The sequence below is a fragment of the Erpetoichthys calabaricus genome, chromosome 9 (assembly GCF_900747795.2).
Source record: "Erpetoichthys calabaricus chromosome 9, fErpCal1.3, whole genome shotgun sequence".
Classification (NCBI taxonomy): Eukaryota; Metazoa; Chordata; class Cladistia; order Polypteriformes; family Polypteridae; genus Erpetoichthys; species Erpetoichthys calabaricus.
Genome location: NC_041402.2, coordinates 164,045,503 through 164,071,152, shown reverse-complemented (window position 1 = coordinate 164,071,152; position 25,650 = coordinate 164,045,503). Strand labels below are relative to the sequence as shown.

General features: G+C 38.1%; 1 protein-coding gene across 1 annotated transcript in view; it reads left to right on the top strand.

The window, feature by feature from the left end:
• The window catches only part of stt3a (STT3 oligosaccharyltransferase complex catalytic subunit A), a 43,952-nt gene that overhangs the window by 11,299 nt on the left and 7,003 nt on the right, over positions 1-25,650 (top strand). Inside the window, exons 5-15 of the mRNA XM_051932135.1 lie at positions 1,097-1,242; positions 2,806-2,896; positions 3,089-3,195; positions 5,229-5,393; positions 8,395-8,575; positions 9,057-9,212; positions 9,878-9,969; positions 11,386-11,541; positions 14,544-14,732; positions 14,821-14,937; positions 15,548-15,650. Coding sequence (XP_051788095.1) covers positions 1,097-1,242; positions 2,806-2,896; positions 3,089-3,195; positions 5,229-5,393; positions 8,395-8,575; positions 9,057-9,212; positions 9,878-9,969; positions 11,386-11,541; positions 14,544-14,732; positions 14,821-14,937; positions 15,548-15,650 — 1,503 coding nt within the window. The remainder of the gene's footprint in view (positions 1-1,096; positions 1,243-2,805; positions 2,897-3,088; positions 3,196-5,228; positions 5,394-8,394; positions 8,576-9,056; positions 9,213-9,877; positions 9,970-11,385; positions 11,542-14,543; positions 14,733-14,820; positions 14,938-15,547; positions 15,651-25,650) is intronic.

Here is a 25,650-nt window from a genome sequence, read left to right as displayed (position 1 = left end):
TTATGCTTCTGATCACATTTTCCATTTCCTTTTTTTTTTTTTTTTTTTTTTTTTTTTTTTTGACTGATGTGAACTCTTTTACTATCTTTTACATTGTTCATACCTTTTAGGCATACTGAAGTTTTTTTTTATTTATTAAACTCAAATACGAGTCTCTGTTGATATAAAAATGATAGTGACCAACAGCGAACTGCACCTTCTTCCAAGCTTAATCTGGCCTTGGTTTCTTTGCTGCTAGATTAGGATGTTGTTGTGAACAATGTGGCTTCTGAAAATATTATGATACAGTAATCCTTTACAGTTTGTATATGTCTTTAGTTCCATCTACACTTAGCAGATAACAGTATGCTTAACAGAACTTGTAAAGAAATACAGCATATTTTTCAAAATAGAAAACGAAATATTTTGATATGTTGTCTGTTGGATGATAAACCATAATTTTTCAAATTTACTGATGTTCAGCTTTTACTTTATTTGAAACATTGTTTCAGTTGCTTTTAATGTGCTTGTCTAGCTCACAGCTGAGAGAAATCTGAGATACTTTCTCAACTCATTTCAGTTGGCCTTAATAAACTACATTATTTCAAAGTAAATATTTGGATTTACTTTTAATGCTTCAGGATATTTTTGGAAATCAATACCAGAAACGGTGATCTACTTGTTGATGAATAGCTGAAATTTTCCAAAGTGAATATTGTAGTTGTTTGGGAGTAAGTATAATTCTACTAGTGAATACGTTCGTATTCAGTCTAATCACACAATTGAAAATATACGAAAAGGAAACAAGTTGTGCTTTCTTTTTTAATGTATTTTCTGAAAGGTTATCTTCAATGCATTTGTGTGTATTTAATGTGCACCTTTCACTCAGTTCCTCAGTTTGTACAGTGCTGTTGAGTTAAGCGAGAGTGGCTTTAATCGGCATTTTGGTGTGCCATTAAAAGTGGTGACCCTTGTTTATTTGTACTTGAAAGTATTTATTTAGTTTTCACTTTACTGTTCTTAGGCAAAGTTGCTTTCACTTGTGTTGCATTTTTGCATTGAGTGTTTTAGTGCTGTTCTTGGGTATTATCTAATTCAAGATGTTTTAATCCTACAGGGTTAATGATCACATCAGCTGCTCTGTACCACATTTTGCACTTCTTTCATATCACCATAGATATCCGGAATGTGTGTGTCTTCTTGGCACCTCTGTTTTCCTCATTTACAGCCATTGTCACCTACCATCTAACTAAAGAACTCAAGGTAAGAGTGATTTATGATACATAGGCAATGAAGAACAACAATATTTTGTAAACATGAAAATCTTTTAAGACTTCAAAACAGCATGTTGGTTTTGTTTTTGTCATAGGTATACTGAATGTGTTTCATAATAACTTTAGCAAAAATTCATTCAAAAATGAAAATAACGAAGAAACAAGTGAAACTAGATTAAAAAAGCAGTGTGTGTATTCCATTCAGGGTTAATAGAAACTATGCCTAGCTATTAAATATCTAAGACAGAAGCTAATTTCACTTTTACCTTGTCCACAAAAACTGTACTATAAGATGAAGTTTTTAAAGTAAACCTTTTCCTATACATTGTTATGATGCACACACAATACCAGTTGCATACTAGTGGTGTCTTAGAGTGCTTATAAACATAAGTGATTCATAGCCAAGATTACACTAATGATGAAGTGAGAAGTCAAGCAAAATGACACCTTTCATTGGCTAACTAAAAAGATTACAATATGCAAGCTTTTGAGGCAACTGAGGCTTGTCTGAAGAAGGGGCCTAAGTTGCCTCGAAAGCTTGCATATTGTAATCTTTTTAGTTAGCCAATAAAAGGTGTCATTTTGCTTGACTTCTCACTACATTCATAATGGCTAACACGGTACAACACCCTAGTACTACTAATGATGCAGAAACACAGAGATGAGGCACCCTATGTTGTGCCAAGGTAGGCTTGGCTCCCCTGCATCCCTGAACACAATTCACAAAGTGGGTAGATGGTTTTTTAATTAATATTTTATGTGCTCATCTTTGATATCAATTTATGGTTTGTTATCCTTTAAATAAATTGAATAAAATATTTAGTACAAGTAAACAGTGTAATCAAGCCACGTCACCCACTACACACACAACATACAGTAAACAGTATGTTTACCAGTGTAGAAGAAAGCTAAGGTTTGTGACTCATGCTGTTTTGTATAGTATTTTTATACTTGCCACATTTACTGTGTCAAGTTTTCTTTTGTCTGTGATAGAAAATTAAAAAAACAGTCTGGTTATTCATGTAATTTTAATTGTTTGTGTTTTACTTTGGTTTTATTGAAATCATTGAAAATGCTGCACTATGAACCTTAACATTGTATTTTCCCAAAGTCCATTGGAACATCTTTTGTTTACTTATGTCTTTCTATGTTTAATAAATCCCTCAATTTTTTTCCCTGATCTTTGTTTGTATCCATGGCAATAAATGTTTCCCCATTAGTATATTAAAAAGTTACCTGTTTTAATAACTGTTCTGTTCTGCACAGATACTTTTATTGCTTTTGTATGCTTTTTGTTCTGGGAATGTGACACATACATACATACATGCATACGTAATAATTTTTTTATATAAATCTGGCAGGTTAACCTAGATGTATTGTACAAATTGTTGGTGGTCTGTTTGTTGATGAACTTTCTTAGGTGCTGTAGAGTTTCTTTTTTTGGCATGGGAGACTTAAGCATTTTCTTGGCTTAGCTGAGTGCAGAGGAAGATACTGAAATACTGTTAATCAGTTTTTACATTTTTCTGATTTTTTTTTTTTTTTGGTCTAGGATGCAGGTGCAGGACTCCTTGCAGCCGCAATGATTGCAGTTGTACCAGGCTACATCTCTCGTTCTGTCGCTGGGTCTTATGACAATGAAGGTATATTTTAACTGATAATCCCCACTTCAGGGAATAAAGAAAATTAAAGAACTAGTACTATGTATTGCTTTTCCATGAAGAGTTATTCTGTTGGATTGAATGTAACTTGAATATTTCACATGCAGATGTAGTTTAATGGTGAGGGGAGCTGCAGGACCATCAGTTGTAATATACATATATTTATGCTTCCAGGGATTGCCATTTTCTGCATGTTGCTGACTTACTACATGTGGATTAAAGCTGTGAAGACTGGCTCAGTCTACTGGTCATCAATGTGTGCTTTAGCATACTTCTATATGGTATGGTACATGTTATCAAAAATGCTCATCACTATCATTTTCATTCTATAAATATCAAAATACTGAGCTAGGCAAACCAAGCTCCTCTTGTACAATATCTGGGTGCTTACAGGACAGATTATATATAAACTCTCTTGAATGTTATATACCTTGTCATATATACGTCCTATGGGAGTTGTACTGAGGGTGCATCCTAACTGGCAAAACCACCTCGGCACCACCTGATCTGGAGAAGCATTGGTTCTGTCTATTCCCTATCTCCCATATTGCCATGCTTCTCAATTTGTTGTGGAAAGTGAGTCCAGAAATTCAATGGGGGAACTTTATTTTGGATGTTTGTATTTGCAAAAATGTACACCTTGCTTTGTAAATTTTAATAAATTTGCCAGTCTCAAACTCTGCATACATTTTGAATCCACTGTGTGTATGCATGTTTATATATTAATTTGCAGCTAGAGATCCACAAAGGGAGAAAATGAGTGGCGTTTCTTAAAATAGTTTTTTTATTCCTAAGCTTTTGACAACCTGTCCGGTGTCATCAGAGGAAAATGATTAGATATACAGGAATCTAAGGCTATATATAACAGGGGTATGGGGATCAGGAGGTGTTGGTCATAAAGTTGTTTTTTATTATTTGGATGTTCTACTTTTTAAGCCTGCATATGCTGGGTTCAAGTCCAAGTGTCTGTTACTGGCATTTTCATTCAGCCAGCTCTTTGGCACTCTTAGAATTGGCCCTGAATTTTACTTTCACAGTGTCCCAGTTAAATGTGTGTCTGGTGGAACTTCTGCATGTGTATATTAGAGACCATGGGTCTTTGCTTCTATTGGCATTATGATGTTTCTGTATACATGTTGAGTGTTTTAGATGTTTATCTCACATATACCATGGGCATGTATTACAAGGAATCTTGTAAACTGTGCTTCTTGTCTCTGTGGTCGATTTTTTAGATACTGGCAGACAATGCACAGGAAATAAGGTGTGCCCCGGCCAGCCAGTTACACACAAGAAATCTGACTGCCTGTATTTCTAAAAAAAGAACAGAAGGCTATAAGATCGCTGCTGAATGACAACAGTATTGTTATTACACAAGCCGACAAAGGACGCGCGACAGTCTTTGATATTGACTTTGATTCCTTTGTTTAATCATTTTCCCTCTGATGATGACACCTGGTTAGTTGTGGAAAGCTTAGAAATAAAAAAACTACTTTAAGATACGTGACTCATTTTCTCCCTTCTTTTTAATACAGAAAACAAAGAATTAAAGAGAAAAAAATTAGCAGGCTTAAAATTCACCAATTAACCTCATTATCTCGTCATAAACATGCTGCTTTTCACATAGTTTGTATTGATCATCCCACAGTGCTAAGCAAGGGGACTGCTTAATTTCACAATGTAAAATAACTGAAGCTGGCAAAGGGGAAGTGATAAAATCCAAAGTGGACTGCCACTGTAATAAATTTAAAGTTAAGTGTTTTATATTCATGGAAAAAAAAATAATGAATACTTCATAAAAAAATCTCAGTACTGGCTGTAGGGGTAGTAACTCGCACCTATTCTTACGCAGAAATTGAATACACAGTATGCTGTAAGAAAATGCATTTGCCAGATGAGCCCACCTCATAACCAAAACTTGTCAAGAGAATGCATTTTTATTTTTGATTCTAGCATTTTGTATTTGTTGAGTTATGTTATGTTATTAAAGTTTCACAAATGTTTTCTGGTTATTTCTAGTCTCTTCAAAATATTTAATGCACATCTGTTGTTTTGCATAACAGACAGTAACATTTGCAAATGCTTTCAGGATGATCCAATATCATTTGAATACTTTAATAAAAAAATACACTGCTTAGTAAAGAAACGTGCTAAAATTTGCATTTAGAATATATTTAGAATATTTTTTTTTGTTTCTTTTCAAATGTTTGTAACAATTACTATCAATTGTATTGCATGTGCCTTAGTTTTTCTTTGATTAGTTTTTAAGTAAGCATTTTCTCATTCTTACAGAAAAAAAATCTTTCATTTGTTACAGGTTTCATCTTGGGGGGGCTATGTTTTCCTAATTAATCTGATCCCTCTTCACGTGCTGGTTTTAATGCTAACAGGACGGTTCTCCCATCGCATTTATGTGGCCTACTGTACTGTGTACTGTCTGGGGACCATACTGTCAATGCAGATTTCCTTTGTTGGGTTTCAGGTAAAACATTACTGTTACACGTATGTGAAAACAATTCTGTGTTATAAATTTATATAATTTTTGTTTCCCAACCTCGGTCCTAGGGACCCCCTGTGGCTGCAGGTTTTTGTTCTAACCAGCTTCTGTTTTTAATTGGACTCCTGGGCTAATTAAGTGATGTGTTATTTCCCAAGTTCTGTGTTTTGGGAACAATATAGAAATTAGAAAACTAAGTTTGGTAAATATATATTTTCATGTTGATTTTCATTCTACTTTTCTAGGTGTTCTAATTGTTTGTTTAATCCATTATTTACCAATTAGTGGGTCTGATGCTAAAGTAGTTGCAGCCTTTATTATTCGGTGTTGTTTGTCTGGGTGTCTGCTATGCTCATTTTTAATTGTCATTAATAAGATACAAACGCAGGGGGAAAACTGCACAGAGAAAGGGCAAAATATAATGAAATTAACAAGAGTTAAGCATTTAAATCTATAGCAAAATTAGAAATATTTGTAAATGTCTTATAAATATAAAAATCATGCTGTTGTGCTTTTCCGAATGTAGAATAAGAGAAAAAGTACCAGCTAATTAAATGAGATCAGTGTTTTCTGGTGTTGTCGCTGATTAGGAATCTGGTTGGAACAAAAACCTGCAGGCACAGTGGGTCCACCAGACCAAGGTTGGGAAACACTGATCTAATATGATAGTTGAACCTGTTTAAATTTATATGATGCTTTCTTCATGAAGTCAGTACAGAAATTAATATAACACGTAGTTACAATACAAAATGAATGGGGCATTACGTGTCTTATAAATAAAGGACAGTGTTTGTTCGTATGGCAGCAATAAATTAAGTTACTAACAATACTTATTCTTTTTGATTTTTATGGTGAAGAAAAGAACATAGGAAATGTTAGTTTATTTCTTAAAATACTATTTTTTTTGTATAAAAATATTTTCATGTAAGACGCAAGCCAGTTTATCTCCTATTGTTTTATTTGTATGAAAATCTTGTGTATGAATTTGTGACATTTTCCACACAAGACAGCACAAATCATCAATAAATAGTTGCTACAAATCTAAACAGATCTAAGTCAAATTTCTCCTACAGGAGAATTAATGCATTGATACCTTAGCTGATGTTCACTACTCAGTAATCAGTAAATATAAGACTGGGCCAAATTGGAAAATAATTTGAAGTATATTTGATAAATTCACTACTTTAGAATGGATGTGTTTTGTTTCAGAGTGTGTAATAATAATGTATTTTGTTACTGTGGAAAAATTTAAATAGTTTACAAGGAAATTGTATGTTTTGATTAACATGTACCTAATTATACAAACTGAGACATTTTTTATTTAATGCATGTTTTATGGCTAAAAGAAGTATTACATTTTCAAGTGCCCTTACGGCAACAGTGGATATTTCCTTTAGTCTATAGTAAGAGTTAGAAACATTACACTGTTTAACAGGTTAATTAGGTTAAATTAACAACAGTAAAACAGAAAATTTACATCCTTGCATTAATGAGTTTCATTTGTATATATTCTGCTATCTGTTCAACCTAACCTAAAAAAAAAAGACTTCAACAGTCAATTTACTGTCATCTGATTTCTCTAGCATTTTAGCCAAAATAAATGAAAAAGGGCATTTCAGTATAAAGTCATTGGTATGTTTCTCAAAATAATTAATGTCATTAAAATATCTATTTTTTTTATCCCAGCAGCATGAGATACAAAACAGGGATCAGCCCATAATGGGTTGCAAGTATATTGAGGGATCACACTAACCGACCCACTAGGGAAATTTATATTTGCTAAGCAGGATAGCCTTGCATGTCCTTTGAATGTGAGAGGAAACCAGAACATCAGGAAAACCCACAAGATCTTGGAGAGAAATACAAACTCCACACAGACAGCAACCAGTCTGGAATTTTGTCTTAGGGCTCCTACCCTGTAGCATCAGCAGCACTAATTGCTGCTCCCCTCCATGTGTTGGGGCATGTGTCAAGTTAAATGTGGCAGCTACTATAGTTTTGCCTTGTAACAAATGTTGTAATCGGATTGAATTTTATGGAATCATGGTTTTTGTTGCTTTTTTATTTCTACCTGCAAAAGTTCATTATAGTATAAACATAATTGGCTAGTTAAATGTTAGGGTTGGTGTAACACTTTCTACTGCTGCTGTTTCACAGCTTGCATCCCCAGTCATCCTGAGAAGTGTTCAGTTTCTCATTCTGTTTTTTTTTTTTCATGGATGATTTTATTCTTAAGGTTGGGACAGTATAAGTGATTTTGTGTGTGCATTTCCTGCCTTGCGCCCTGTGTTGGCTGGGATTGGCTCCTGTAGACCCCCGTGTCCCTGTAGTTAGGATATAGCAGGTTGGATGATGGATGGATGGATGTATGTATGTGTGCGTGCGTGTTCCTACATGTTGATGTTCTATTACAAACTGTTGTCCTGTCCAGGATTCTTTTCTTCCTTGTTGCTGATACTGTTCTGAAAGTCTTTAGCTACACATGAACCAAAACATTCTTATTTCACTTTGACATCATGGGGTGGCAGAATCATGTTTGGAGTCAACATTGGAGAAGACCTCAGGGCACAGTCAGTCAGCCAGGTCAATTCAGGGCAACAGATTGGCCCAACACACATGTCTTTAGGTGGTGAGAAGAAAAATTGTAATACCTGGAGAAAAACCCATGCAGAGGCAGGAAGAGTGTGCAAACAACACAGACACAATGACCTGGCCAGCATTTAAAGTTGGGCTCTTGGAACTTTGTGCAGCCACTATACTATCTACTTTTAACTCTAAAATGTAACATTTTTTGCTTCCAGATTATTTTTTAAATGAACATTTATGCACCCTATATTATAAAATGTGAGCCAATCTTGTGTATAAACTGTTTCATCAGTTCCTACAGTATATCATTAGTCCCCTCTAGTAACTGGTGCTTTACTTTAAGTAAAAATTGATAATTTATGGACAACTTCATTCCAGTTTTATGCATTTTTCTCTACAGCCTGTTCAGTCTTCTGAGCATATGGCAGCCTTTGGTGTATTTGGGTTATGCCAGATACATGCCTTGGTGGACTATTTGCGCAGCAAACTCAACCCTCAGCAATTTGAGGTCCTTTTTAAGAGTGTCATCTCCCTTGTTGGCTTCATTCTTCTGTCAGTGGGTGCAGTGCTTATGTTGACTGGTAAGGAAATGCTTACTACATTGCTAATCATGTCAAATTTATTGGCATGAGTACATAGTGTATATAGAACAGTTAAATTGAATGTATAACATTAAATATATACTATATATAGTATGCAGTGTATATATACATACATATTGCATATGGTATAGCATGGAGCAAATATTTTGCAAGTTATGTGTCAATACACTGTTTATTATGTTAAAATAACGTTTTTAAAGTTTCACTTATTTCTGCATTATTTGAGAATAATTGTATTTTTACTCAAGGTAAAATTTCACTGTAAGCTTTCAGCAATCATTTCTTGAGATTAACTCCAAATTAATATAAATATCGCCATCTAGGAAATTTAAATTACCAGTAGGATTTCTTTAATCTATTTAAACACACACATGAATTCAAATAATGATTCAAACAGGAAACGGCTATACTATCTAATGTTTATTGACTTTGTGCTACCTTGACTGAATATTGTTGACAGGCAAAATTTCTCCATGGACTGGGCGATTCTACTCCTTGTTGGACCCCTCTTATGCCAAGAACAACATTCCCATCATTGCTTCAGTTTCTGAGCACCAGCCAACCACATGGTCTTCCTATTATTTTGATTTGCAGTTGCTTGTTTTCATGTTTCCAGGTGTGTGTCTATAGACCTTTTGTAATTGGACTAATATACAGATTGTCTTTCAGATGGTAGGAATGTTTTTTTTTTTTTGCTTTGAACTGGACCTTATTTTACTTAGAATTTAAGTTTGGTGTGTGTTATTTAATGCATTTAGCTGTGATGAAGTCCATGAAAGTGTAAATTTAAAATTGCACTACTTAGAAAATGTGAGTCTTCTATTAATTGTTCTTAAGAATTCTGAATTTTAAATCCTGACTAAATCCTTTACTGCCATGATAAAATCAAGGGTTTTACAATGATCTACTAGTGTTTTCCAGTATAACAATTGAATTTGTCAAAGCCTTTAGAGCTGCAGCAGTCTGTCATTTTCATAGATTGAATTATATTCCTAGTTTGTTTTGCATTAGAGATACTTGGGCCAGAGATGGTAAAATATATCTTCGGGAAAAAAAAAATACTTTTGTACTTTGTATGTCTGCTTTTGAATTGGCTTTGGTGACATGAATGTCTTAAAATTGTTATTATAATTGAGAAGTAAAACATTTATCTTTGTATAAAAAAAATCCTGAAACACTACATATGGTTTGCTTGATATTTTTAACTGATTTGATCATACCCAGATTATTTGAATATATTATTTAATGCATTTTTCTTAAACCATTTTCTGTCTTCTACAGTTGGACTTTACTACTGCTTCAACAATCTCTCTGATGCCAGAATATTTATCATCATGTATGGAGTGACAAGCATGTATTTCTCAGCGGTTATGGTATGTAGCACACTCGGAAGAAATGAATTCTCATTTAGCAGAAAACAGAGTGTATAACACTTTGGAGTAAACTTTATTAAATATCTGATACAGTGGAACTTCGGTTCACGAACGTCTCGGTACATGTACAACTCAGTTTACGACCAAAACGTTTGCCAAACTTTTGCCTCGGTGCATGACCACACACTCGGTATACGAACAAGCCAGTTTCCCTTTCGGTTTGTGCGTGCCAATGATTTCCACATGTGTTGTATTGTTCTCGGTCAGACGTACGTGCTTGCACGTGCGTGCGTACTTTCGCTGTGAAGTCTTTGTGCTCTATTTCATTTCCCTTCCGGTTCGTACGCGCTGATTACTGTATTTAAGAACGTGTTCAGCCTCTCCCTGTTCATTGTTCTCAGTCAGACATGCATGCTTTACCTGTTAACTCTTTGTGCTCTACGGTATTTTGTGTGCTTTTGCAGTTAACCATGGCTTCTAAGCAAGTGAAGAGTTGTGAGAAGAAAGTGTTGCAATGTTACTTTTCTCTTTTTTCAAATGTTTATTTTTATCCCTGTGCTTAAAACTCATTTAAAAAGAGTGTTTACAGCGATCGGGTTGTAATATTATTAGCGTGAACTCCTGTAATGTTACTTTCTTTGTTGGCTTTTAAATAAAGTTCGGATTTGTTCAAATGTTCCTTTTTGTTCCCCCTGTGCTTAAAACTCATTTAAAAAGAGTGTTTATAGCGATCGGGTTGTAATGCTATTAGCGTGAACTCCTGTAATGTTACAGAGAGAGAGGGGGCTCGCGTGCTAGAGAGAGAGAGAGAGAGAGAGACTGAGAGACTGCCTGCGCGTGCAGCTGAGCAGGGAGCCTGGGTGTTTGTGTCAGTGTTATTCAATGTTTTTACATTAGTTTACTATTACACTGTGCATTCTGTGGTGTAATTAACTATATTTGTGCTTAAAAATCTTTAAAAAAAATATATATTTACATACAGTTCGTATGGTCTGGAACGGATTAATTGTATTTACATACAATCCTATGGGGGAATTTGCTTCGGTTCACGACCAAATCGGTATACGACCAGAGGTTTGGAACAAATTATGTTCATGAACCGAGGTTCCACTCTATTTATATAAATGTTGTACATACTGGTTGGTTAGATATGATTAGGTCCCCAACACTGGTACCAGAATGCACAAATTATACAAGTTTATTTTCATATGTATTGCTTATTGATAAAAATCTGAATTTAAAAAAGCTGCTACTTGTTCCACCTTGTTTGTTTTCCTTTTCTAGTTGACCTTTTTATATTCAGTACAGTACATCTACTGCATTTTTCAGAAACAATTATTCTTTGATATTAAAGGGAACATAAAATAATGTGAACTGTGTAATTTTACATTAGATTTGCTGTCAACTTTTTCATAGGTACGTCTCATGCTTGTCCTGGCTCCTGTGATGTGCATCCTTTCTGGTATCGGTGTTTCTCAGGTTCTGACCACTTACATGAAGAACCTGGATGTCAGCCGCCCTGAGAAAAAGGCCAAAAAACAACAAGATTCTACATACCCCATCAAGAATGAGGTAATGAAAAAATGCATTATACATTTATGCCATTGAAGTGCACACAATTGTCACAGCTCTGTAACTATCTATAATTAATATATACAAGATTTGTTTATAGAGGCATGTATTCAAGAGATTGGTCAAAATGACTTTTTGGTGAAAAGTTGTTGCATTAATTTGATGTTTTGCATAGTTATGATTCTGTAAATGTCAGTTATTGTCAATAGGATTTTTAAAATTTTAATTTATGTGCAACAGTTGCATGTGTTAAGTGTTGGATGTGTCTATTTTTTATTTATTTTTGGTATGTTATGAATTAGCAATATTTGGTTGTATAGGAAAATCATGTTTAAAATTACTAATTCAGCACACATACATTTGTGGTATACTGCAAGTATAAGAACTATTCAATAATAGTCATTATAGACTAAAACATCTTCAAGTGTCATACAGATTACAGTGTGCATAACATGTTATGAATAAATACAGTTGAAGAGGGAAAAATAAGAGAAATGAGACATATTGGCAAGTTGCAATATTGAGATAATCGTAAACTAGAAATTCATCAGTCCAGTAAGTGAAACTGGTTGAGATTCTTTCTTAATATGTGATCAGCCAGTTGTTTCATAATTGGTTGAAAAATATTTAAAAGTATGAAGCATTTGTGTTCCCAGTACTGTAGTGTTTTCATTAGACTAGACTAAGTAAAAACAAGCTAACAAAATTCCCCTTAACTGGTACTATTATGGTCACTGATGAAAGAAAAAAAGCCAGCATTTTAATTTGAACATAAAGGTTAAACCAACTTATCTAATTCATTCATTTTTTTTTTCCTAGCGTTTCATTTTGCCCCTCAGATGTAGTGGTGGGGATTAAAGTTTCACTACATCCCTGCTCTGGAATTCACTTTCTTTTCATACATAGTTTTTAAATTTCACTGAAGTCTAGAAAAACCTCCACCCGCATCGTAATTATGTTGCTATCTCTAATTACTTTCTGAATTTGCTCAAGTTTTTAAATATTAGTTTTATTTCTTACTAGCTGATTACCCAGTGGCTTCGCTCACTGAGTGCAAGGGGAAAATAATAAAAAGTAGTCTATATGTTATTAAACAGTAAAACATTAACATTTTAAGAATTAAAGATACATTGAGCACTACTGGAGTGGTTTCGTGTAAACTACATTTTAAAGGCGGTATAACACAACAGGTAAGTAGTACTAACAGCAGCTAAAATGTATTTGGATCATTTCTCGGTAGTAGATCCCTTTTGAAAGGCGCTACACAACCGCTGTGGTATAGAAATTACATTTTGTATGTGATCATCCAAATTTCTGCCTGACAACCTTGCACTATGTGCCTGTGATTTTAAGAGTAAAATAATTCTGATAAATGTGGATGCTGCCCTTCCGTGCTTAACGGGCAGAAGGTCCAAACAATTCCCAAGTCCAACACTTTACATGAAGAGGGCTATACATCTTCTAAGATGTAAACTCTCCATCTTCTTAAAATTGATCACAAAAGCAACCTTGAATGTTGCGAGGTTTTAGTGACCCGAATTCACCTTAAGGGACAGTAAGTGCTCGTGCAGGGCAATTTACAAACAGAGTCCTGCTTCCATGGTGCCGATTACACTCAATTGCAAAGATTTCCACTCTCGCAGGAGCCGACAGGGCACTTGAAGTGTCACAAACAGTGCGAGAAGAGAGGACGCTGCCCGAAACTGCAAAACTCTCGACCCAGCGGAGCAGCCCGACATTCCGCGCCTCCCTTTGTTCTCACGACCCCTTGCCACTGAAGGTGGTCTCGTCTTCACATTGTTTACAGCTCGGCGCAGTTAAAAAGTAGAAAGACACAAAGCTGTTTTCCTCATCTCTTCTACTATCAAGTACTGCCAACTAAAAAAAAAGTTACAATGTGGCAGTTTCCGCGACAGTCACATGGACGAATAAATAAAACTTCTCTGTCAGAACGCGCCTGGTGGCGGACAGCTCAGCGCTGTAGTCCAGAGAGGAGGGCTGGGAGAGGGCGACGCGGGGCGCACTTCTATGGGATAGATCGGCGTGTTTGTGTTTACTTCTTTTTAATATCAGTAAAATAACTCTCACACAAATAATAACAATTCATAAAGACGATATTAAAATGACGTCCACAAACAAAGTGATTAGTTCCTGTATTATAATATGTTCTGTGGTCATACGTAATTTCCATATCGCGTGGTCATACATAATTTCCGTTTCATACGTAATTTCCATATCGCGTGGTCATACGTAATTTCCGTTTCAAATGCGAAAAGAATTTTATATATATAGATAGTGTGTTTGTCTTGTATGTTTTTTATTGTTCTTTTGGGAATCTTTAAATGTGTAATTAAATCAAATTTAGTTTTATTGTTACAAATAATTGTTAATTCGCACATCTCTTTAAACCTTCCACATCTGTCTTTGACTTCCTCTATTCTCTTGCCTACCTGTCCAGGGTGCATCTCTTTTTTCATTGTCCATAGCACACATTGCTAAAGCAACCCAAACGTCTTCTTTTGTAGATTCACATACCTTGAATATATAGCAGGCTGCTGGGTTCCTTGAAATTCTCTTCAGACATGATACTCTTTATGTTAGATTAATATTACATTGAGCAGACAGGAAATAGGCACCTACAAAAAACAAATTTCCCTGATTATACTTAGAATTCTAAGGCACCCTGCTGAGTAATACTGTATTAAGATATTTTGCTCAGTGCTAATATAGTTTGCCAGTTGATTAGGTGCCTGATCCATAAGCAGGTTCCAGAGAACTGTCTTGCTTTATCCTTGGTCTCTTGTTATTTACCACTGAACCCAGTATAACTAAATCCCCTGCTTTCTGTTTATATTCACATTCCACCATCCTTGCTGCCTTTGCAATATAGCATGGTTTCTGGTCAATCCTGTTAGGTGAAGATGTATCATTACAAAGTAAGCTTCTTTTATGTCTTCATAAGTTACAAGGTGAGAAAAAAAATTTAAATCTGTCTTGCTTAGGTTGCCAGTGGAATGATCTTGGTCATGGCATTTTTCCTTATCACTTACACATTCCACTCAACATGGGTTACCAGTGAAGCTTATTCCTCACCCTCCATTGTTCTGTCTGCACGTGGTGGTGATGGTAGTCGCATCATATTTGATGACTTCAGAGAGGCATATTACTGGCTGCGACACAACACTCCTGAGGTCAGTTGTTAAGCAATTTCTAATCCAGGTTATGCAGGCCTCCTCTTCTTGAGTGTTGTTTCTGACTTGTTTACTGTTGCATGTATAGGATGCAAAAGTGATGTCTTGGTGGGATTACGGTTATCAGATTACAGCTATGGCCAACCGAACTATTTTGGTGGACAACAATACATGGAATAACACGCATATCTCTCGGGTGGGACAGGTGAGTAATGTAATATGATTTTTTTTTTATGTGTGTGATCAGTGTTTATAACTTTGCAGAATTAAGGAATTCTCATCATGTCATTATTTGTTCACATTGATAATTTATTTTTTCACTGTTAACAATTGATGGGCACAGGACCAGGCATATTATCATTCAGCATCAGTACATCAGGGAATTTCCACAGTATTCTTATTGGGAAGGAACTTGGTATCCATTCACACTCTAATACTGTGAAAACTACTACTTTTAGAAAGCCTCATCCACTTTCTCCTCATAAAGCTATTAAAAAAGTGTTATTTAACTTCATGTTTGTAAGTTACAATACCCGTTACAAAAAGTAATTGTAAAAATGACAAAAAAAAATTTACAAAAGAAAAGGAATTTGAAACATTTTATTGATCTGAAAGCAGTGGTACCATATCCTGTAAGTTGTTCTAATTAGAGTCCATATTCTGTTGCTTTTTCAAATCTGCTTTATTGTACTTTAACTGTTCGCATATATTTTAGATCATGAAAGGATTAAATGTGATGTTTGTTTCCCTACAGTTAGAGAATCTTGAAAATTTCAGTGTTTGAAAAAGTATCAGTGTAAGCGTTTTTCTTGCAGGCTATGGCATCAACTGAGGAGAGAGCTTATGAAATAATGAGAGAATTAGACGTCAGTTATGTCCTGGTAATTTTTGGAGGACTAACTGGATACTCGTCAGATGGTAAGCAAAATATTTCTGCACTGTGACTCTAAAGTTCTTAACTGCAAGCCTTGAAAATTACAAATGCAACATTAGAATGTCCCCTTTTCTCCTGTTATGTCCAATGTTATATGCATATATGACCCTGCTGTACTTTTTCTGTAAGTTACATTTCTTAAGAAGTTACTGGTATGTATTTGCAAAGAGTTCTGCTTTGACTGCATAATCCTATAAAATGTTTTTTCTGACAGATTGTTGTTTATTTAGGTAGGTCTGAGCGTTTATATCGATATAGTCTAAGTTGCGTTAAAATGATACTCTTACACCCGCCAGTTCACATTTCTCTTCTCCTCATTTGTCTCTTGCACAACTTCACCCTGCCCCACATCTTTCCCTCTCTGAACGCAGTGCACCTTTCCCCCACCACTTCACTCGGTAAGTCCTGCAGGCAACAACAGGATGTAGACGGATAAGGAAGCTATCGAAGAAGAGCTGGTTGGTAAAAAGAAAAACAATGGCTCAATTTTGGAGATGGTACAGGGTTCAAAGTGTCAGATGAGCAGCAGAATAATGTTTTCTATAGAAAATGCAGAAAACAAGTCCTGACAAAAGCTTCGAGCACTACTAATCTATCTATCTATCTATCTAATCTTTTTATTTACAACAGCGCTATAAATTGCAATACAAAGAGTGGGTCAAAATGCGTGCTGCAGCCCAGACCATGAAGCCTTCCTAGCCTACTGCCCTGAAACAAACCGTTACAAATCTCATATATACATGCTGTGCCTTATGAGAGAAAAAGTGAGAAGTGGGGCGACATTACTAAAGCAGTGGCTTATCATAGTGCTGATTTCCCCCCCCCCATTCTAAAAGGGTTTCTAAAAATCACACAAAGCAATACTTTATCACATAAGTCAACATAAAATGTTTGTTGCAACATGCAGTGTGCTGTCACTACCTGCGTGTTAGGGATCTGGCAGCAGCAGCGGCTACTTGTCAGCTGATACCAGTAGATAGATAGATAGATACTTTATTAATCCCGATGGGAAATTCACATTCTTCAGCAGCAGCATACTGATACAATAAATAATATTAAATTAAAGAATGATAATAATACAGGTGAAAAAAAAAAAACAGACAATAACTATGTATAATGTTAAATATTAACGTTTACCCCCCCTGGTGGAATTAGAGTGTCGCATAGTTTGGGGGAGGAACGATCTCCTCAATCTGTCTGTGGAGCAGGACAGTGACAGCAGTCTGTCGCTGAAGCTGCTCTTCTGTCTGGAGATGACATTATTTAGTGGATGCAGTGGATTCTCCATAATTGATAGGAGCCTGCTGAGCGCCCTTCGCTCTGCCACAGATGTTAAACTGTCCAGCTCCATGCCAACAATAGAGCCTGCCTTCCTCACCAGTTTGTCCAGGCGTGAGGCGTCTTTCCTCTTAATGCTGCCTCCCCAGCACACCACTGCGTAGAAGAGGGCGCTCGCCACAACTGTTTGATAGAACATCTGCAGCATTTTATTGCAGATGTTGAAGGAAGCCAGCCTTCTAAGGAAGTATAACCGGCTTTGTCCTTTCTTGCACAGCGCATCAGTATTGGCAGTCCAGTCTAATTTATCATCCAGCTGCACTCCCAGATATTTATAGGTCTGCACACAGTCACCTTTGATGATCACTGGGTCTATGAGGGGTCTGGGCCTCCTAAAATCCACCACCAGCTCCTTGGTTTTGCTGGTGTTCAGGTGTAGGTGGTTTGAGTCGGACCATTTAACAAAGTCCTTGATTAGGTCCCTATACTCCTCCTCCAGCCTATTCCTGATACAGCCCACGATAGCAGTGTCATCAGCGAACTTTTGCACATGGCAGGACTCCGAGTTGTATTGGAAGTCCGATGTATATAGGCTGAACAGGACCGGAGAAAGTACAGTCCCTTGTGGCGCTCCTGTGTTGCTGACCACAATGTCAGACGTGCAGTTCCCAAGACGCACATACTGAGGTCTGTCTTTAAGATAGTCCACGATCCATGCCACTAGGTATGAATCTAATCCCATCTCTGTCAGCTTGTCCCTAAGGAGCAGAGGTTGGATTGTGTTGAAGGCGCTAGAGAAGTCTAGAAACATAATTCTTACAGCACCACTGCCTCTGTCCAAGTGAGAGAGGGATCGGTGTAGCATATAGATGATGGCATCTTCCGCTCCCACCTTCTCCTGATATGCAAACTGCAGAGGGTCAAGGGCGTGTTGAACCTGTGGCCTAAGGTGGTGAAGCAGCAGCCTCTCCATGGTCTTCATCACATGTGATGTCAGAGCAACAGGCCGAAAGTCATTCAGCTCACTAGGACGTGATACCTTTGGGACTGGGGTGATACAAGATGTTTTCCAAAGCCTCGGGACTCTCCCCTGTTCCAGGCTCAGGTTGAAGATGCGCTGTAGAGGACCCCCCAGCTCCGATGCACAGACCTTCAGCAGTCGTGGCGATACTCCATCTGAACCCGCTGCTTTGCTGGCACGAAGTCTCCTCAGCTCTCTGCTCACTTGCGCTGTTGTTATTATGGGTGGGGATGTTTTTCCTATGCTGGTATCAGCAGAAGGATGTGTGGAGGGTGCAGTACTCCGAGGTGAGAGTGAGAGTGGGTTAGGGTGGTCAAACCTGTTAAAAAAAGTTGTTCATTTGGTTTGCTCTCTTCATGTCTCTCTCAATGGTGGTACCCCGCTTTGAGCTGCAGCCAGTGATGATCTTCATCCCATCCCACACTTCCTTCATGCTGTTATTCTGCAACTTCTGCTCCAGCTTTCTCCTGTACTGCTCCTTCGCCGCCCTGAGTTGGACTCGGAGTTCCTTCTGCACGCGCTTGAGCTCATGCTGATCACCGTCTTTAAAAGCCCTTTTCTTCTGATTCAAAAGGCCCTTGATGTCACTTGTAATCCATGGCTTGTTGTTAGCATAGCAGCGTACTGTTCTTACTGGAACTACAATGTCCATACAGAAGTTGATGTAGTCAGTAGTGCAGTCAACAACTTCCTCAATGTTTTCATTATGAGATCCCTGCAGGATATCCCAGTCTGTAGTTCCAAAAAGTTCTCTCAGAGTATTCTCAGCCTCCGGGGTCCACTTCCTGAATGATCGTGTGGTTACAGGTAGGACTCTAACTTTTGGTTTATAGTGAGGCTGAAGCTGAACCAGGTTATGATCTCCTTTCCCAAGCGCAGGCAGCGGGGTGGCGCTGTATGCGTCTTTAACGTTTGCATACAGTAAATCAATAGTCTTATTTCCCCGGGTGTTACAGTCCACATACTGGGAGAATGCAGGCAATGTTTTGTCCAGCGTCACATGGTTAAAGTCTCCAGCGATTAGCACAAGCGCCTCAGGGTGCTGCGTTTGTAACTTAGCAACAGCGGAATGGATGATGTCACTCGCTGACTCCACGTCTGCCCGAGGAGGAATGTATACAATAACAACAATGACTTGTCCAAACTCTCTGGGCAAATAGTAGGGACGTAAACTTACGGCCAACAGTTCGATATCCCTGCAGCAAGTGGAGATTTTGACGTTAACATGTCCAGAGTGACACCACCGTGTATCCATATTACTAACCGAGAATGCTAAACCGGATGATGGACGCAGGCACATCCGGCAATGGGCCGTAGCTGCAAAAAGACGTACTGCGCAGGCGCAAAAAGAGTCCGCGAGGGTCGGCTGAGGAGCCGAGAAAGGCGGATAGAAGAGGGCGAGAGAGGCAGGAGGAGGGGCCGCGAGAGGCGGACAAGACCACAGAAAAAAGGAGTGAGCACAGGAAAAATTGAGAAATGAGGCGCAAAGAGCACCGAAAAAAGGAAAAGGCACATAAAAAAGTATTCAAACGCAAGCAAAGCACGAAACACATTGCACACGAAACTAGACCCAAAAAAAAAAAAAAAAAAAAAAAAAAAGAGTCTCGCGCACAACAGCAAGGCACCCCCCCCCCCTACAGGCACCGGACGGGACACACACCAAGAGGGGGATTCAACAAGCCCATGGAACACAAAAAAAAGAACACAAAACCACCCCACAGACCCTACAAGCAAGGGACGGGACACACACAAAGAGGGAGATTCAACAACACACAGGAACACAAAAAGAAAGAAGACGCTCGCGCGACAACAATCCTCAACCCCCCAACACACACACACACACATCCATAAGAAGTGACACCCAAAGCTACATATTCTAAAGTGAACATCAACACCTTCACACTAGACAGCATAGGTGTCAGCATTGGTGGATCTCCTTACAATAAAGCACTATTAACCGTTCAACTGCAGAAAAGGAAACATATTAACAGTGACTGCGATCCTCCTTATTACTTATCCATATTTCGCATGCTGAGAAAGAAACAAGTCATGAATACACGGTCACGGGTACAAAACGAAAAGGAAATGATAACAGGTACAAACACACGAAAACGAAAGAAACAACAAAATAGACGGCTATGCAGCATAGGTGGATCTCATTACAATAAGGCACTATTAACCGTTCAACCGCAGAAAAGGCTCCATATTAACAGTGAGTGCGATACTCCTTATTACTTATCCATATTTCTAAAAGAAAAAATGTCTCGACTCCAAAAACGCAAAGCTCAACTAAAGCTTCTAACTAACGATGTACCTAAAAGTAAAAACTTTATGAACTGCATTAGATCCTACAATAGTTCATTTGCTTTTGCATATACCGGAGTAAATATCAGGCCACCAAAAGGCAATGGACCATACTGCTTTCGCATATGTGCACAAATACTGCATCGCATTGGAACAGTGCACCCTGAAACAAATCAACAACGCAAATATGCACAAATCTACATCCTAGATCCACATGACGCAAACTATCAATCAAAGTGCTGCATCACAACAGGCACGGATTCAAAACGAAACACCTCCCGTCTCAGACATACGTTAATGGCAGCGAAGGCTACAACGGGCTTCTCACACAGCACGGGGAAATCGATTACAGCTCCAAAACAACACGTCCCAAATACTACACATGCAACAACGCGCCTCTCAAACGGCACAAGGAAAACATACACCAGGAAAATTCATTCGGATTAATGAATGTCATTTGCAATCATTGTCATTCAGTTCACTTCCCTGAAGAAACAACTGGCAATACAAGTTATACATTTACACGTTGTCAAAAGGGTCAAATTAGACTGCCTTCTTTACATTCATATACTGAATATCTACAGAGGCTTATAACTGACGATGTACCTGAAAGTGAAATCTTTATCAACTACATTAGATCCTACAAATCGGTATCCACTATGAACATTAACGGTGGCACTGCACGTGACATCCGTCTTGAAAAAATGTTGTTTATTGATGAATGTACAATGGCATGAAGTCACTTACTCAACACCATTCATAAAATTCTACAAACGTTCATGAATAATAATATTCGATTTGAAGGAAAGGTACTTTTATGAGGAGGAGATTTTAGACAGTGATTAGCTATTCTTCCAGATGCCATGCACTCAGCTATTGTTCAGTGCACCTTAAAATACGCAGACAATTGGCATTGCTTTCAAAAGATACAGTTAGTAAAAAAAGATACGATGTCCAGAACCAGATCATAACAATTGCTTATTACAACTGAGAGATGGTACACTCACCAATACAGATGGACTTCAGCCACATATTATTACAATTCCTCAAGCCTTTATCTGCGACAACTTAGTTACAGAGAGATTTGGAACAGCAATCTCATTAGACCAAATGCCCCTTTTAACACAACGCACTATATTATGTCCAAAAAATATTAATATGGAAAACATTAATACCAAAGTCATTCCATTACTTCCTGGAGAGACACAACTCTTTCTAAGCTCTGACAAACTTGACTCTGATCACAACAATAACCATCTTAAATGACCTTACAAGTTCTGAGCTGGAATTACCTTTTACACTTAAACGGCGTGTACAAAGAGATTTTCAAATAAACCTTTACACTGTGCCACACACTTTATTGTTTGCTTTCTATTTGCATCATCTACACCAGCTGTGCGCAACCTGCGGCCGTACGGCCGCATGCGGCCGTGGGCAAGGACTTTGGCGGCCGTGGACGTGTATATTAAAGTGTACGTAATGGCGGCCGTGCAGGTGTAGGGTCTCTGGACTCCAGCGAGTAAGGGGTCTCAACGCCGCGGAATCTTTGTCGGCCGGGTCGGTATGGTGACGCCGAAAGCCGATTTGCTTACTTGAATATTAAGTTCGGTTGAAATGGGCTGACACCCAGGAGTACATGTGAAGTCACGTGACTAGCGGCTAGCCAATATGGAACTGAGAAGGAAATGGGAGTGTACGCCTGTACGGCCTTGTGGCTAAGTCCATACACTGCCTATCGCCATTAGCAAACGGTCATCATATGTGCGAAGCAGCGTTTTCCAGAATGAAATATCTGAAAAACAAGTACCGAACCCGATTGGTAGACAGCAATCTAGAGTCTGGAATACGGCTAATGGTCTCCAGCGAGTCCCCTGACTTTGCAAGTCTGTCTGCAAACATGCAAGAGCAAGGAAGCCATTAATGGCGATGTTTTCCAAACTTCCTGAAACAATTGCTGTAAAGGTTTTTTGTCCTATATGACGTTTCGTAGACATTGTTTTACATATGTAGACCAGTAAATTGAATATTGTCAGATATATCATACTCTGTTTTAATGTGTAATCTGTAAATTTTTACATAAATCATAAAACATTATTAAGTTTACTTGGACTTACTGGCGGCCGTTATTAAAGTAAAAAGTCTGTAGTGCGGCCGTTATTAAAGTAAAAAGTCTGTAGTGCAGCCGTCAATAGCGGAAAGGTTGCGCATGCCTGATCTACACCGTCACACTATTCTATATCTCATTCATACATCACGTATTAACATAGAGAGCGAGTCCTCCTCCTTTGTGCTTACCACAGGTACTTGCATCTCTGTCCGCTCTAACTGTGCTAAACCCGGATAGCTCCACGTTGGCATCTGGGATGGTGTTATTTAGCCACGTTTCGCAGAAACACAACAAACTGCATTCTCTGTAGGTCCTTACATTTTTCACCAGCGCAGCCAGTTCATCGATCTTATTTGAGATTGAGTTTACATTCCCCAGAATCACAGAAGGCACCGAAGGCTTGAAACGCCACTTTCTCGCAAGCCGCTTCTTTTTTAGCTTAGTGCCGGCTCTGCTGCCACGATACCGCCTTCTTACCTCGTCGGGTAAATATGGAACCACACCGGCACTGGCATTTGTTCTCAGCGCCCGAAGTTGAGTACTTGAATAGGCGAGTCTCGGCGTGTTAAAATCCATGCCCACGTTGTAAAAGTAAGTGTGTCCAGGGAAGGAATCCACATAAAATAAAGTGGTAGGAGTGATCAATAAATAAAAATAGAAAAATAAAAGTAGAAAAGTACACATACATATACAGTCATACACGGAGCTGCTGAAAAGGCTGCCACTCACGGCGGCGCCGGATGCAAAGGATACCTCGCTTTCATTTTAGACCTTGATCTCCAGATCACTTGCAACAAGTCAGAGTCCAATTCAAAATAATAAAATATATGCAAAATGTCATCCACTTAATATTTTGCTTTATACATTCACTTCAATCTCTCGCCGGATGTCAATGCCATTCTAGACGTTTTTACTAAGTGCTACTCGCACACATGCTGGGATGCGATGTCAAGTCAACATAACAGTTCTCCAAGCAAAGAGGGTCTACGTACAATGTAATGGTGAGTTTTATTGACATTTGCAGCTTTTTTCGCCCTCTGCCCGCCCTAAAAAAGTTAAGTAAAAAGTTTTATAGAATCACTTGCAGAGCTAAATATGCCTATTGACCACAAGATAATCTATTTTAAATGTTTAGGCTTATACAGCTACCACTTATGAAATTGAAACTTAGTTTATGTAACAATCTGCCCTATTGGAGTGTTGTGCATGTGTTAGACTGATGATTGTGACACTGAATGAGAGCACCAGCTGAGAAGAGACAGGAAAGGGAAGGGGAGTGTGCAATGCGTACAGCACGTGGCCGCACCCATCACACATGATGTGCAACGGGTCATGCCTCTGCACCATGCAACTCTGTGTGGGACTGTGTGAAGATGTTTACGGCGGCTGGAGTGTCAGGTTTGCCACCAACCCCCAAGTTTTCTCTGCAAGTTGGAGGACCACTTGCAGGGCTGGGAACAGGTTAACGTCATACCCAGGACGAAGTAAAAAAAGAACATTATTTTATTCAAGGAGCATTATTATTTAATATATGCCGATTAGTTTATTTTTGAGCCATTTCTCATATACATCTACAGCTGTATGTTAATAAAAGTGCCTGTGTAACATTTGAGACATGTGGCTTTGACTCAGAAATGTCTTTTTATTATTACTTTACTAGGGGGCTCTTCCCCCTGCTCGCTTCGCTCGCCAACCCCTGGCGTTGGGGCATGACAAAGAGTGAGATGTATGAATGAGATATAGAATAGTGTGGAGGTGTGGATGATGCATATAGAAAGCAAAAAATACAAGGTTTGGCACAGAGTAATGGTTTATTGGAATATTTGTTTGTACACAACATTAGTAGTAAAGATGGTGTCCTGTCCTTGAATGAGTCTTCCTTGGCATGGAGCATTTATAACTTTAACTTTAACGTCAGATGAACGTCGAACACGTGAGAAGGCAACATAAAGTTGTCCGTGTCCAAAAACGGCCTCAGAGAGGTAGATGCCAACCTTGTCCATGGTTTGTCCTTGTGATTTGTTGATGGTCATGGCAAATGCAGGTTTAATGGGGAACTGTCGGCGTTTCAATGTAAAAGGTAATTCTAGGTCAGAACTCGTAAGGTCAATTCTAGGAATGAGAACAGTATTGTTAGCATGTGATCCTGTAAGAACTGTTGCTTGAATAACATTGTGTGTCATGGTGTTGACGACTAAACGTGTGCCATTGCATAAACCCTGTTTAGTGTTAAGGTTTCTTAATAGCATGATTATTGTTCCGTTTTTAAGGCTAAGATTGTGTTGTGGTAATCCGGCCGGGTTAATAGTGTTCAAATATTCTAAGGGGAAATTCAGATGTTCATTGTCGTCATCAGAGTCAACTTTGTCAGAGCTTAGAAAGAGCCGTGCCTCTCCAGGAAGTAATGAAATGACCTGGTTATTAATGTGATCAACATTAATATTTTTTGGACATAGTGCGTTGTGTTAAAAGGGGTATTTGGTCCAATGAGATTGCTGTTCCAAATATCTCTGTAACTAAGTCGTCGCAGATAAAGGATTGGGGAATTGTAATAATATTTGGGTGAAGTCCATCTGTATTGGTGAGTGTACCATTTCCCAGTTGTAATAGCCAATTGTTATATTCTGGATCTGGACATCGCATGTTTTGTACTAACTGTATTGTTTGAAAGCAATGCCAATTGTTTGCGTATTTTAAGGTGGACTGAACAATAGCTGAGCGCATGGCATGTGGAACAATAGCCAAGCATTGTCTAAAATCGCCTCCTAATAAAAGTACTTTTCCTCCAAAGGGAATATTATTATTCATCAACGTTTGTAGAAGTTTATCAATGGTGTTGAGTAAGTGACTGGATGCCATTGTACATTCATCAATAATTAACAGTTTCGCAAGACGGATGTCATATTTGTCCACATATGCGAAAGCAGTATGGGCCATTGCCTTTTGGTGGCCTGATATGTACTCCGGTAGATGCAAAAGCAAATGAACTATTGTAGGATCTAATGCAGTTCATAAAGTTTTTACTTTCAGGCACATCGTTAGTTAGAAGCTTCTGTAGATATTCAGGATATGAATGTAAAGGAGGCAGTCTAATCTGACCCTTTTGACAACAACGTGTAAATTCATTATTTGTATTGCCAGTTGTTTCTTCAGGAAAGTTAAGTGAATGACAATGATTGCAAATGACATTCATTAATCCCAATGAATTTTCCTCAATAGTGCACTCATTATTGAACGCGTTGTCAGCCAAGTGGCGCAAGCGTTTAGCAGGTGT